Genomic DNA, 16,192 nt, shown 5'->3' with positions numbered 1-16,192 from the left:
TTCTGAACTCACTCCTGACACAGAAAAAAAAATCAACCCAATTTACTATTTTTACAAGAGTCTAATGCTCGCCTTTTTTTTTTTTGCTACCCTGTTTCCCCTAAAATAAGACATCCCCAAAAAATAAGACCTAGTAGAGGTTTTGCTGAATTGCTAAATATAAGGCCTCCCCCGAAAGTAAGACCTAGCAAAGTTTTTGTTTGGAAGCATGCCGTCGCCCACCAAACAAAACACCATAGCATGCAGGATTGGTAAATGTACATACCAGTTGTATATGGAAATAATGGTAGTAACAAGAAATTCTTGACAGAAGTCACAGTTTGTATGGTTTGGTTATGTTGGTTTGTGACGACTACTGTACAGTATAGAATAAATGTTCATTTTTTGTTCAACAATAAATGTGAATTCTTCTTCATGGAAAAATAAGACATCCCCTGAAAATAAGACCTAGCGCATCTTTGGGAGTAAAAAATAATATAAGACACTGTCTTATTTTCGGGAAAACACGGTAAATTAGAGTGCCAAAATTGAGGTACGCATTAGATTCAATGGGTCATTAGAATTGCACACATAAACCCATCTACATCAAAAGGTTCAGAGGGAACTGGAGGGCTTCAAATTGCATAAGGGAATGGTGAGAAGGTGTAGAGGAACATTACTGAAAGGACAAGGCCAGCAGCTCATATATTCGAGACATTCAGTATGTTTTTTCTAGGTGAAAGGAAAAAATTGTACATTTTTGAAATACAGCCCACGAACAATTAATTTCATGGTTCTGAAAACCCTGGCCTCAAGATAATCAAGCTTAGTGTCTGCAACACTGTTCCCTAATCTATTGACCACAGCTTGTGCTGTTTCTATGCCACTGTTTTCCAGCTTTCAGCTCTACCATTTTTAGTACTTTGTGCTCCACACATAAACTTTGTACTAGTTTATTCAGCCAATGGTTCCACCAACCTTGCCTAGAGCTGTGAGTAAGTAGAAATCAATGGAATGTCGGTATCTCAGAATCCGAAGGATGCCATCCAAGTAGACCTGATCTTTACTGAAGCAACCTAAAAGAATTGGATTTAGTGCGGTAACCTCATGTTTTATAAAAAGCAAAGCATTTACTCATGTAAGTCTGTGCACAAAAATTATATAGTATCCCAGGATGATTTCTAAAACGTATATTACAAAAACTGAATTATAATTGACATTATCAAAATCCAGGTGAATTCACCAACTGAGCCACGGAGGCACAAGGGATTAATCCCTTGTGCCAGATGAACTGCTGACTGAAGGTCAGTGATTCAAATTCGCGAGACGAGGTGAGCTCCCATGTGTTAGCCTCAGCTTCCTATGCAGGGACAAGAAAGAAGCCTCCCACAGGATGGTAATACATCCGGGCGTTCCCTGGGCAACGTCTTTGTATACGGCCAATTCTCTCACACGAGAAGCGACTTGTAGTTATGTTTTCAGGTCGCTTCTGACACGATAAAAAAAATCAACCAACCTTACTTATTTTAAAAGAACGCACAGGATAATGCTCCAATACTATGCACACTTAGGGAATTGTGTTGTCGAAGGCTTTCATGGCCAGGATCACAGGGTTGTTGTATGTTTTCCGGGCTGTATGGCCATGTTCTAGAAATATTCTCTCCTGACGTTTCACAACCCTACCTCACAACCTCTGAGGATGCCTGCCATAGATGTGGGTGAAACGTCAGGAGAGAATACTTCTAGAACATGGCCATATAGCCCGGAAAACATACAACTACTTAGGGAATTGCTTCATCATCATCATCATCATCATCATATATTTATTTCCCGCCTCTCCTTGTGGCTCGAGGTGGGGTACAACATGGTTAAAACAAAGAGATAACACTATTAAAGTGTTGTATGTTTTCCGGGCTGTATGGCCACGTTCTAGAAGTATTCTCTCCTGATGTTTCACAACCCTATCTCACAACCTCTGAGGATGCCTGCCATAGATGTGGGCGAAACGACAGGAGAGAATACTTCTGGAACATGGCCATACTGCCTGGAAAACATACAACAACCCACTATTAAGGTGCATATAACAAAAATACACAGATAAAATACAGATTTAAACTCACTCTGAAGGTTATGCAAAGAATTGTGTTTTAAAACTAAAACACACTTACCCAGACTACTTGTTATTGAACTCAGTGGGATTCATTTTTATCTAAATACATTTAGGGTCAGGATGCATATTAGGAGATCAACATATTTCTCCACATTCAAATGTACCATATATACTCGAGTACAAGCCAAGTTCATCACCCCTTTTTATGGCTGAAAAAGCCCCCTTTGGCTTATACTCGAGTGAGGGTCCTGGCCTATTTATATTTGGGTTGGCTTATACTTGAGTATATAGGTAATCAGAGTTGGACAGTCTTATCTTATTGAAGTTCTAATATCTTAGGAACTCCTTTAGTGGCATCTAAGACAAGAGCTTGATCATAAATATTAAAGAAGGCCGATAATCAACATTTCTCAATAAAATAATAATAATAGTAATAATAATAATACAATTTAATCCTCTTCATACTTCTGAATCATCTGTATCATTTCTGTCTACTACATATCCAACCAGGATGCTGTCCCTTTCACTTTTTAAAAAATTATTTCCCCTTTCAAGGCTTGCAAGGATATTTTTTTTCCTAATGTGTTTTGTTTCTTGAGCTTGATCTTAAGGCTTAAAAGAAGATATTTGAGCTGAACCTAACAAAAATACAAATGCCTTACCGGGTTGGGAAGTGTCAGTCCAGCCCCTCTTGGCTCGAACACAATAGTCCCACCTTGTATTGGGGTCCGTGACAAATTTACCGATATCCCGAAACAACTCCCGGAAGGACATTTGACTGGCTTGATAGACAGTGTAATACAGGAGGGCAGCCCTCCATAAGAATGGATCCTTTCGAAAAAGAACACTGTGGAGGCTTGCCAGGCCTTCCTCAGTGGGGTTAATTGGTTTTAACCCATGCTTTTTACGTCCATTCCAGTTGCTCCACAGCTGGCTATTGTTGTTAATGCCTCTCAGATAATGAGTTCCTGCAATTAAAAAAAAAAAAACCAAAACATGCAATATCAGTATGTTGGGGGATATGGAAAATGATGCAAGAAACTTCATGGAAAACATTTAGTAGTTAGAGGCATGGCATTTTAGGTAATATCCTTTTTCTGGGGTATCTCTACCATGATGATGAACTTTTAAGTCAGTCCAATAACGTGCTCACACCCAGTGACACCATTGATTCCCCAGGCAATGTACTAGGTGGAGCTTTTCTACTCAGCACCATACCCATCAACTAATCATTACTCCTCCTGCTTCTTCCTTGGACACAGTAAGGGCAGGAGGAGCAAATACTTGGTAGCAGGCTCTCAAGTGCCAGATCAGGACACAGCTAGCTGAGAGGGCCAAACTTTACATTGGAACATCTAGGAGTGAGCACATTACACCCATATTAAAGTCACTCCACTAGTTGCCAACGAATTTCCGGGCAAAGTGTTGGTTTTGACCTTTAAAGCCCTACATGCTTTGGGTCCAGGTTACCTACAGGATCGCCTTCTCCTGCACAATCTGTCCCTTAAGACAATGAGGTCCTCTGGGCGATGCTTACCATATATATTTGAGTATGAGCTGTGTTTTTCAACCCTTTTTTAGGGCTGAAAAAGCCCCCCTCAGCTTATACTCGAGCGAGGGTCCTGGCTGGCTTATATTCGGGTTGGCTTATACTCAAGTATATAGGTATTATTATTATTATTTATTCATTTCAAATCCCATCAAATCATGGATGGGACTCAGAATTGGACAGTCTTATCTTATTAAAGTCTTATCTTAAGTTACAGTTTTATGTATGAGGGCTGTCCAGAAAATATATTACATTTTGGAATTAAAAAATAACGAAGTATAGGATAAAATATTTATTATATGCAGTTAAAAGCCATACTTCAAGGGCTTTCAGGGCTTCTTGGCTGCTTTTCCTCAGAAGGAGAGGTAAACCCGAGTATGGAGGAAAGCAGTGTAGCCTCCGAGGAAAAGCAGCCACAGTCCTGGCCGATTCTGGCTGCTCCTTCTTGCGAGGAGAGATAAACCCACGCCTTTTCCTTGAGCTGACAGGAAGGGAAAGGCTCAATGTTTTGATTCTTGAGATCTTGCAAAAGAAGTGAGAGCGGGTGTTTTGCTTGCTCCTCCCTCCTGCGTTCATTCTTCAGCTGGCTGAGTTTTAGGACGTGGCGGGAAACTGCAGAGGGTAGGAACCTTGTAAACTCATTAATAGTTCTGAAAAGGGCCTAATTTTGAATGGGGACTATGTTTAAAGGTACTATTGAAGTATAGCTTTTAACTGCATATAATAAATATTTTATCCTATACTTCGTTAATTTTTAATTCCAAAACGTAATATACTTTCTAAATATTTAAAGACATTTAACCTACTGATGCCTCAATTAATGTAATTTTATTGGTATCTATTTTTATTTCTTATTTTTGAAATTTACCAGTAGCTGCTGCATTTCCCACCCTCATCTTATACTCGAGTCAATAAGTTTTCCCAGTTTTTTGTGTTAAAATTAGGTCACTCAGCTTATATTCGGGTCAGATAATACTCAAGTATATACAGTACTTCAACTAGCCAGAACCTGACTGGCGACATTCACCTATAGGAACTTTTCATCAGCTGCCCGACGACTGTGGAATGGCCTGCCAGAAGAACTTCGACTATTAATGAACTGTTAGAATTTAAAACAGAATTAAAGACCCTTGTCTTCTGGCAGGCATACCTGGTCAACTTTGAATCATGAGTTTTGAATATGTATTCTCTTGCCACTATATGCTGATTTTTCTACCCTGTATTTGGTGTATGTTTTTATAACTGTGAATTTTTATCTATGTATTTTATGTTCATATGTTTTGATTTTATTGTACTCCATCTCGAGTTGTTAGGATAGAAGGGTAACAATAACATTTTTGTTAATATTAATGTTATTATTACTACTATTATTTATGTTGGCTCCTTTTTCCCTGCAAGGAAGGGCAGAATTACATTTCCTTGGCAAAAACAGGTTTCCAATCACACATTTGTGGTTACTGTATTCATAAAGAGGCAGATGAAGCAGAACAGCAGGATGTGCATGTGTTTGCACCACATGTGCAAACGGCTCTACAAGGGCCGGAAAAATAGTACAGGTCAATAACTGGCTCAGAAAATGGTGTCAAGAGGAGCATTTTGGCTTCCTTGACCATGGTCTACTCTTCCAAGAGGATGGACTACTGGCAAGCGATGGGGTGCATCTCACACAAGTAGGAAAACATCTTTTTGCACACAGACTCACAAACCTCATCAGGCGCACTTTAAACTAGATCCACTGGGGGAGGGGAACAACAGCCTGGCGAACACTATATTACCCACGACCACAGGGAACCGCCAAAAGGCTAAACGGAGGGCTGCACAAACACAGCAAGGACCAAGTACAGAGAGCACAATAATCCCAAATAAACAGTTCGAGGGGAGGTCACAGGGGCTTACATGTCTTTACACTAATGCTCAGAGCATGGGAAATAAGCAAGACGAACTCCAACTCCTAGCACAGCACCACACATACGATGTCATAGGCATCACTGAAACCTGGTGGGATGACTCCCATCACTGGAATTTAACCATTGAGGGCTATAACCTCTTTCACAGAAATAGAACAAAGGGGAGAGGAGGGGGGGGTAGCTTTATATGTCAAAAACAGTTACGTTGCAGAAGAAATGCAAGACTGTAATCCGGGAAACCAGCTTGAAAGCATCTGGATAAGAATCAAGGGAACCGGGACTCAAAAAGAATTCAAACGTATAGCCAACACCTGTAGGGAAAAGGTTCACAAGGCTAAAGCGCAAAATGAGCTCAGGCTTGCCAGGGACATAAAAAACAACAAAAAAGGCTTTTTTGCTTACGTTGGTAGAAAAAGGAAGAAAAAGGAGGCGATAGGGCCATTGCAAGGAGAAGATGGGGTGATGGCGACAGGGGACAGGGAAAAGGCAGAACTACTTAATGCCTTCTTTGCCTCGGTCTTCTCACAAAAAGAAAGCCATCTTCAACCTCAGCAACATGGAATGGACGAAGGATTGGGGGAAATCCAACCCCAAATAGGGAAACAAGTTGCCCAGGAACACCTGGCCACTCTAAACGAATTCAAGTCCCCAGGGCCAGACCAGCTACATCCAAGAGTACTGAAGGAACTAGCGGAAGTTATTTCAGAACCACTGGCAATTATCTTCGAGAGTTCTTGGAGAACGGGAGAAGTCCCAGCAGATTGGAGGAGGGCGAATGTGGTCCCTATCTTCAAGAAGGGAAAAAAGAACGACCCAAACAATTACTGTCCGGTCAGCCTCACATCAATGCCAGGCAAAATTCTGGAAAAGATCATTAAGGAAGTGGTCTGCGAACACTTAGAAACAAATGCGGTCATTGCTAATAGTCAACACGGATTTACCAAAAACAAGTCATGCCAGACTAATCTGATCTCTTTTTTCGATAGAGTTACGAGTTGGGTCGATACAGGGAATGCCGTGGATGTAGCGTACCTGGATTTCAGTAAGGCCTTCGACAAAGTCCCCCACGACCTTCTGGCAAACAAACTAGTAAAATGTGGGCTAGACAAAACTACGGTTAGGTGGATCTGTAATTGGCTAAGCGAACGAACCCAAAGGGTGCTCACCAATGCGTCGTCTTCATCATGGAAAGAAGTGACAAGTGAAGTGCCGCAGGGCTCCGTCCTGGGCCCGGTTCTGTTCAACATCTTTATTAACGACTTAGACGAAGGGTTAGAAGGCACGATCATCAAGTTTGCAGACGACAAAAAACTGGGATAGCTAACACTCCAGAAGACAGGAGCAGAATTCAAAACGATCTTGACAGACTAGAGAGATGGGCCGAAACTAACAAAATGAAGTTCAACAGGGACAAATGCAAGATACTTCACTTCGGCAGAAAAAATGGAAATCAAAGATACAGAATGGGGGACGCCTGGCTTGACAGCAGTGTGTGCGAAAAAGACCTTGGAGTCCTCGTGGACAACAAGTTAAACATGAGCCAACAATGTGATGCGGCTGCTAAAAAAGCCAATGGGATTCTGGCCTGCATCAATAGGGGAATAGCGTCTAGATCCAGGGAAGTTATGCTCCCCCTCTATTCTGCCTTGGTCAGACCACACCTGGAATACTGTGTCCAATTTTGGGCACCACAGTTGAAGGGAGATGTTGACAAGCTGGAAAACGTCCAGAGGAGGGCGACTAAAATGATTAAGGGTCTGGAGAACAAGCCCTATGAGGAGCGGCTTAAAGAGCTGGGCATGTTTAGCCTGCAGAAGAGAAGGCTGAGAGGAGACATGATAGCCATGTACAAATATGTGAAGGGAAGTCATAGGGAAGAGGGAGCAAGCTTGTTTTCTGCTGCCCTGCAGACTAGGACATGGAACAATGGCTTCAAACTACAGGAAAGGAGATTCCACCTGAACATCAGGAAGAACTTCCTCACTGTGAGAGCTGTTCGACAGTGGAACTCTCTCCCCGGGGCCGTGGTGGAGGCTCCTTCCTTGGAGGCTTTTAAGCAGAGGCTGGATGGCCATCTGTCGGGGGTGCTTTGAATGCGATTTCCTGCTTCTTAGCAGGGGGTTGGACTAGATGGCCCATGTGGTCTCTTCCAACTCTACTATTCTATGATTCTATGATTCTATGACTAAAATGATTAAGGGTCTGGAGAACAAGCCCTATGAGGAGCGGCTTAAAGATCTGGGCATGTTTAGCCTGCAGAAGAGAAGGCTGAGAGGAGACATGATAGCCATGTACAAATACGTGAAGGGAAGTCAAAGGGAGGAGGGAGCAAGCTTGTTTTCTGCTGCCCTGCAGACTAGGACACGGAACAATGGCTTCAAACTACAGGAAAGGAGATTCCACTTGAACATCAGGAAGAACTTCCTCACTGTGAGAGCTGTTCGACAGTGGAACTCTCTCCCCGGGGCCGTGGTGGAGGCTCCTTCTTTGGAGGCTTTTAAGCAGAGGCTGGATGGCCATCTGTCGGGGGTGCTTTGAATGCGATTTCCTGCTTCTTAGCAGGGGGTTGGACTGGATGGCCCATGTGGTCTCTTCCAACTCTACTATTCTATGATTCTATGATTCTATGTTAACGTAGCTTTTTTGCACTTACTTATTACCTCCTGAAAATCTTTTCCCAATATTATTCCCTCAACAGGTTTATTTCAAATGTTGGATCCTCCTTTGAAGCAGGAGAAGGAATTAAAACAGTCGGAGTGATGCATTGGCACTAAACCACTGGTATAGCATTTGGTTTGACTACTTGGCCCACAAGCCTTCCTTATGAAACAAACACAAGATTGTGATATGAGAAGATTAATTTATTATAATGGCAACAGGAGAGCTTATTTTCTGCAATCTTGTCTCTTGCCATTCTAGCCCTATCTGCTTCTTTCTTATACCAGCATAGCTTGATCTCATAAGAAGCTTTGAAATACCTATTACAACACCTATTCGGCCACAAGGGAGTCCCAGCTTGGTCCTGAAATTAACTTAAAATCCAGGCCTGTGCGTTTCTACTACCTTCTTATTGATATGTAGCCACAGGCTCTCATTTGCGAAAATGCTTCCTTAAATGCCAGCTACAGGTTCCAGTTTCCCAAGCTAAAGAACTTGCTTCCTCCTTAGGACACATGGGCAGCATCCCGAATCTTGGCATGTCACACATATTCTATCAGAGAACACAATATCCAACTGCACCTTTGTTAGTATGGCACATAATTAATAATATTTTATATTAATATACAGAATGATTTAAAATTATGGACCCAATTTCCAATCGCTGTATCTCTGCGATCATAACTGCCCATGAATGAAACTTTTACCATATGAAAGAGTAGGGCATAGAATTTCCAATTATTACTGTTTGATGACTCTCCCAGCACACAAATGCCCCCTAGCCTCAGTCATTTACAAGATGGCAGACCCCCACAACATAAGGGCTAAGGAGATATCCTCCATTTGCAGAATTATTTTTTAGATTTGATTCTGGCTCAAAATGGTTAAAACAATTTGATAACAATAACTCATTAAACATTTTTGTAACTTTTTGTGTAAATGTGGCATGTTGTCATCGTGACACAAACTGCTTTGAAACTGGGCCCCTCATTTTGAAACACCCTGTAGAATAGGCAGTCACATTATTTGGGTACCTATTTCATGCCTCAGCATTCCTTCCAACCAATGCTCTCGTGCAGTGGAAACATTGATAGTAAGAGTAGGGCGGCCATTCACCACTGTCATTGAGGCCCGAGAAAGCAAGTCTTCAGAGAGATGAACTGCAATCTGAAGAAAGACAGAGATGTGAGATTTTAAAGGTTTAGACATTCTCATTTCTGTATACTTGCTACTTATCTCCTCCCTCAAATATTTCATTTCCTCTATTTCATTTTTCATGTGGGAATTGTCTCAAACTTCCTTTCTTATGTTCCTATAGGACAGAAGCATGCTGCCCAAACCACACATTAAGCATTTCCAAACTACTTTGCAGTAGGCTATACAGTAGATTTTTTTCATATCGCTTCTCAAGCCATCAAGCAAGAAGGCCCTGGTATGCATTCTACTCATATGTAAACTGAAATTCGTAGGAATGCTATACACTAGTTTTAAAATGTCCCAGGCTATAACATCTATCTCAGTCCATCCCTTGCTCAAGCATGCTACTATCAAACATTTCTCCCATTTATTATCCCTATTCTGTCATGTCCCAGCATGAAAACACTAAATAGGGCCTTCTTTTAAAGCTGTTGTTCTCAGCCTAGGGTCCCCAGAAGTTTTTGACCTTCAACTCCCAGAAATCCTAACAGCTGGTAAACTGGCTGGGATTTCTGGGAGTTGTGGGCCAAAAACATCTGGGGACTCCAGGTTGAGAACCACTATTCTAAAAAGGACCCAAATGTGTCATGACCACAACTTTTTTGAAATGCTACTTGACATCTGCAGCAAGAGAAGTGTTTTCCTATTAGCAATCAATGTTAAGATGTATTAAAGGATGTAATGGGGAATGTATAGGAAGCTTTGCTGCTATAGCCTGAGATGTTCCAATCAGTAGTCCAACCTCGCCGAGGCAGCCTTCTTTCACCATATATTTCCGGACATGATTCCAGATACGACTTCTGGGCAGCAGGCTTCCTCCAGTAGCTTGCTCAAAATTTTCATAGCTTCCATATTTTTCCAAAGTCAGTTCCATAATATTGATGGCCTGTACAAGCAATAAAAGCATAGGAGATATAAGAAGTTAAACAGTCTACAACTTCCAATTGGAGGTCATGGTTCTTGTTTCTGCCAATGAACTACAATAATCCATCTAATCTAATCTATCTAATCTAAATCTAATCTATCTATCTATCTATCTAAATCTAATCTATCTATCTATATCTATATCTATATCTAAATCCATAATAAATGTGAAAACCCATATGTGTGTATGTGGCACGGATGTCTGCTCACACAGACAGCCTCCAGCCTCCACAAACAGACTATACTTCCCAGGGTTAAAAATCTAGCAAGTCACTCTTTTCCACTGACATTGTCGTTACAGCGAGTGCCATAAAAATGCAGCCCAACCCCTGCCAATGTCCTTCCCAAACACTACAGCCCACCACCCAAGGAATGCTTTCATTTGGGGACAATTTCCTCCTAGATTTTGCTTTTTCTTCCACCACAGGCAGGCATCCCAGGGTTCTCCATTGCTGTGGAATTTGCATGGCCCCGCCCACTGCCCTTCCCTTTCCAATCTCTCTGCAGAACAAACAGAGCAGAACTGACCTGCAACTAAACTTACTGGAGGAGTTTAGGGATTGACTCCACATGGTGGAAGTTGTAGTTCACCCTGCATCAAGTCAGAGCACTGTCACTCCTACTGGGGAATATACAGGAGTTATAGTTCACCTACAGATTTGACTACTGGTGGGTTTGGAGGGGAACTGGACTGGAAGTTCAGGAGTAGTAGGTACTAGGATTTATAGTTCACTTGCAATGAATGAGCATCACATTTGGCACACAGAGCCCCCATAACCAATACAACATATTGGACATGTTTGGGGAAAAGGGAGTTATAGTTCACCTGGAACCAGATAAACACTGACCAGACTAATCTGATCTCTTTTTTCGACAGAGTTACGAGTTGGGTCGATACAGGGAATGCCGTAGATGTAGCGTACCTGGATTTCAGTAAGGCCTTCGACAAAGTCCCTCACAACCTTCTGGCAAACAAACTAGTAAAATGTGGGCTAGACAAAACTACGGTTAGGTGGATCTGTAATTGGCTAAGCGAACGAACCCAAAGGGTGCTCACCAATGCGTCGTCTTCATCTTGGAAAGAAGTCACGAGTGGAGTGCCACAGGGTTCTGTCCTGGGCCCGGTTCTGTTCAACATCTTTATTAATGACTTAGACGAAGGGTTAGAAGGCACGATCATCAAGTTTGCAGATGACACCAAACTGGGAGGGATAGCCAACACTCCAGAAGAAAGGAGCAGAATTCAAAACGATCTTGACAGACTAGAGAGATGGGCCGAAACTAACAAAATGAAGTTCAACAGGGACAAATGCAAGATACTTCACTTCGGCAGAAAAAATGGAAATCAAAGATACAGAATGGGGGACACCTGGCTAGACAGCAGTACATGTGAAAAAGATCTTGGAGTCCTTGTGGACAACAAGCTAAACATGAGCCAGCAATGTGATGCGGCTGCTAAGAAAGCCAACGGGATTTTGGCCTGCATCAATAGGGGAATAGCGTCTAGATCCAGAGAAGTCATGCTCCCCCTCTACTCTGCCTTGGTCAGACCACACCTGGAATACTGTGTCCAATTCTGGGCACCACAGTTGAAGGGAGATGTTGACAAGCTGGAGAGCGTCCAGAGGAGGGCAACTAAAATGATCAAAGGTCTGGAGAACAAGCCCTATGAGGAGAGGCTTAAAGAACTGGGCATGTTTAGCCTGCAGAAGAGAAGGCTGAGAGGAGACATGATAGCCATGTACAAATATGTGAGGGGAAGCCATAGGGAGGAGGGAGCAAGCTTGTTTTCTGCTGCCCTGCAGACTAGGACACGGAACAATGGCTTCAAACTACAGGAAAGGAGATTCCACCTGAACATTAGGAAGAACTTCCTCACAGTGAGGGCTGTTCGGCAGTGGAACTCTCTCCCCTGGACTGTGGTGGAGGCTCCTTCTTTGGAGGCTTTTAAACAGAGGTGGATGGCCATCTGTCGGGGGTGCTTTGAATGCGATTTCCTGCTTCTTGGCAGGGGGTTGGACTAGATGGCCCATGAGGTCTCTTCCAACTCTACTATTCTATGATTCTATGATTCTATGATTCTATGACCCCCACTGACAATGCACTAGGAGCACACTTCACACAGAGAAGCCTCATGACCTACTGAACATACTGCAGGTATTTGTGGGAAGGGGCCTTGATTTTAGGAGTTGTAGTTCACCTCCATCCAAAGACCACTGAACCCAGCCAATGACGAATCTAGACTTGGCACACAGACCGAACTTGGCACAAAGACTGAATATTGCCTGCTGTGAATACTGATAGATATTTCGGGACAATTACCCCAGGAATCTGGAAATTGCAGTAGTTCACCCCCATCCACAGAGTACTGCACCACACAATTCTAGGAATTGTAGTTTACCCACTCCAAACAGAATACATAACATTAAAAGACAAATAATACCATTCTCAAATGACCCGGGCATCGCCGGGTCCCCAAGCTAGTACTTAATAAAAATAAGACATCTCTTGAAAATAAGCCATAGTGTGTCTTCTTAAGGAAAAATAAATATAAGACAGTATCTTATTTTTGTGAAAACACTTCAAAGGCAATAATCCAAATAATCCAAATGGAAAACAGGAAAACAAGAATCATAACATGAGCATAATTCAAGTAAAACAAGAATCAAAAGATGAACATGAATCAAGAAAAACCAAGGCTGTAAGAACTTCTTAAAACATGAATCAAAACTCCCAGGAAGTAAAATATCCTTACTATTCAGCAGTGTTGCCTGAACTAAAATCTCAACGAGACGCTCTCTGATTTAAGGGCTGCAAAACATGAAAGCATTTCTTTGACCTTGAGGTTCCTTTCTCTGCACTTCTTTCTCATGGATTCTTTTGGATTTCCTGCACCTAATGATTTTCCCACTCAGATGCAGCCTGGTATCCCTGTCTAACCCACCTGTTCCCTCGGACAAGATATCTTGGTCTGTCAGGTCTTTATCAAGAGTTGCTAAGCTCCTTATGGGTGAAAGGTCTTCTCCCTGTCTCCCGGACTCCAAAACAGTTCCACTTTCAAACAGTCTCAGAAACAGAATCTTGCTCTGAAATCCCCTCCTTCTCCTCATCTAAAGAACCTTCTATCACTCTCCCAGGCTCTGAAACCCCAATCCCCTTATCTTCATCTGGCTGAACCACAATTTTTTTAAAAAGGACTATCCTTTGTAAAGAAGGACTTTGAAGTGTGGCCTAGACTCTAGAAACTTAAAAGAAAATATGTTGTCTAGTGTAGAGGTGGAAAATGTGCACTAAATAATTCAGAATGACAGCATTTCAGTTTCCATAGTGAGCGTATTAGTCAGCCATTACTCATCACACAGATCTGGTTTCTTCTGAACTATCACTTGGTTCATTTAAACAGGCTGTTCTCTTTAATATTTTATCTTCTCGCATAATCCTTTTCGTCACTCCATGTCCTTTTTGTTTTAGAGCACCAAAGGGCAAGGGGAAAGCATAAGAGAGAAAACAAAAGCAGCTGGGGGTTTGTTTTCCAAGTCAGAGGAACTAGAAGCATGATTTCCACTGGCATCTCATGAAATCTTAATAGCTTATGCCAAGGCAGACATCACAGAAGCAGATCTGTTTAACACCACATCTATTCTGATTGTACCAGCTTTGTGAGGAAATCTTTTAAAGTTTGCTGCTGTCTGTGTGGAATATGGGAATTCACTGGTCTACCTAGAAAACAATTGAGTACTATATGGTCTGTAAAATCTTCTCCCACCTTGTCTGGATTTGCCAGATTCGATCTTTATGATAAGGTACACAAAGGCAAGATTCTGCTTGAAAAGAAGGCTCCCATTATGTATCTTGCTGTGAAGATTGAGTGTGGCCCTTACTACTGTGTAGCAGCCTATGCAGCAGAAGATGCAGTAGAAGTAAGGACCTGCTAACTGTAGAGTTGGTGGCTCCACCTCAAACTGGCTATGAGGCCCCACTTCAAAGTCCTCTATGAAGAAAAGCCTTCCCATTCACTTCAGTGGAGAATGGCATTTGTGGATCTGTTCTTTCCATTGAAGCGAATGACAAAGTCAACTAATGCAAGACCAAAGCTCTCACTTGAAGGTTGCCAATCTAATCATACCTATCCTTCCACTGAAACAGGAACACGTATGTTGATTGAAAGCTGAAACTCTAATCACATCTAATTTCTAACTATGGGGATTAGAAACAAGACAAGCTGCTTTCTACAACTTTCCCCAACCCGGGGGCATGTGTGCCTAAAACTGGGTCCACACCTATGACAGTTGTGGCTTAGAAATCACAGGACTACAGACCTTGAACCTGGAAATATGTCAATAGCTAAACAATAATTGATCACAGCACGCCCAAGCTTGCTTTCTACCCGTCTCTGTGACAATCACAAACTCAGCCCACTGCCTAAATGAACAAAATACATTATGTAGAAGTCTCCAAGGTTAATTAGGCAGCAACCACAAATCAATGCATGTTAGTGTATTCACTGTGACTGCAGGGCAAGCAAAAACCATATTGTTTCTTTCTCTAATTCCTTTGCATCATCAATCCTATGTGTTGTTGAAAGCTTTCACGGCCAGAATCACTGGGTTGCTGTAAGTTTTCCTGGCTATAGGGCCATGTTCCAGAAGCATTCTCTCCTGACATTTCACCCGCATCTATGACAGGCATCCTCAGAGGTTGTGAGGTCTGTTGGAAACTAGACAAGTGGGGTTTATATATCTGTGGAATGTTCAGGGTGGGAGAAAGAGCTCTTGTCTGCTTGAGGCAAGTGTGAATGTTGCAACTGGCCAGCTTGATTAGCACTGAATAGCCTTGCAGCTTCAAAGCCTGGCTGCTTCCTGCCTGGGGGAATCCTTTGTTGGGAGGTGTTAACTGGCCTGACTGAAGACAGAGGAAATCCAGACAAGAAACAATCAGGGCCAGTTAAGACCTCCCAACAAAGGTTTCCCCAGACAGGAAGCAGCCAGGCTTTAAGCTGCAATGCTATTCAATGCAAATCAAACTGGCCAATTGCAACATGCTCATGCCTCAAACTGACATCAATACTATATTTTACATATTAATTAGACTGTTGTAACTTCATAAGTAGCACAATGTACTATCATTTTAAAATATTTTTAAAACCTGGTATGAAAATGGCCCATTTATTTCTCTTTTTGTCCTCTAACCTAAAATGTTGATTTCAACCATTAAAAAGAATTGATCAAAAGTAACCAGACAGGGTAGGGGGGAGAGATATATACTCTGAATGCACATTTAAAGCATATTGCTGTTTTTCCTGTGCTAGCTTTCAATTACCCCAAATCCAAGTGTATTATATAATTCATGTGAACAAAAGCCCTTCAATGGAAACCATTCTTACTTCTAAGACTCAAAACAATGGAAGTTAAAGTGGTGTCAATGTGCATTAATTACATAGTGCAGATGCAATTCATGTCATTCAATCACAACTGTGAGCAAGAAAACACAAGGAATGATTGGTTTTATGTATTGGGTTTTCTGCCACTTTTAATATGATATGCCACTATTCCTGCTGAGTGTTCTATCTAGCCCAAAGCCAGTGTTTTCAAACAATGTCCCCCTTTTCCATTTAGATAGAAGAAATGCTTGCAGGAGATTGAAATGGCAGAACACTCTGTGTATGCACTCTGCAAGCAGAGATTAGAGGAAAATAGAGATGGTAAAGTTACTTTTTGGACTATAGTTGCCAGGATTCTTCAGAGGACTGTTAGGAGTCATATACTAGTTCTCATATTTGGATCTTTGAACAAAACTTCCTAGGCTTACTGAGGGTTCATCTTTCTGCCACCAGACAGGAGGGAAATTCTTCAGGCTCAAATGCAATTG

At 42.0% G+C, this 16,192-nt stretch overlaps 1 protein-coding gene across 3 annotated transcripts in view; it reads right to left on the bottom strand.

The window, feature by feature from the left end:
- The window catches only part of matcap2 (microtubule associated tyrosine carboxypeptidase 2), a 58,028-nt gene that overhangs the window by 16,915 nt on the left and 24,921 nt on the right, over positions 1-16,192 (bottom strand). For all 3 annotated transcript variants that reach the window (XM_062958107.1, XM_062958106.1, XM_003222326.4), the window contains 4 exons: positions 10,143-10,286; positions 9,238-9,370; positions 2,752-3,057; positions 958-1,055 (listed from right to left, as the gene is read on the bottom strand). In XM_062958107.1, coding sequence (XP_062814177.1) covers positions 958-1,055; positions 2,752-3,057; positions 9,238-9,370; positions 10,143-10,286 — 681 coding nt within the window. The remainder of the gene's footprint in view (positions 1-957; positions 1,056-2,751; positions 3,058-9,237; positions 9,371-10,142; positions 10,287-16,192) is intronic.

Source organism: Anolis carolinensis, chromosome 6, assembly GCF_035594765.1.
Source record: "Anolis carolinensis isolate JA03-04 chromosome 6, rAnoCar3.1.pri, whole genome shotgun sequence".
NCBI classification, from domain to species: Eukaryota; Metazoa; Chordata; class Lepidosauria; order Squamata; family Dactyloidae; genus Anolis; species Anolis carolinensis.
The sequence above is the reverse complement of the archived record's forward strand: the minus strand, read 5'-3'. Positions and strand labels throughout refer to the sequence as shown.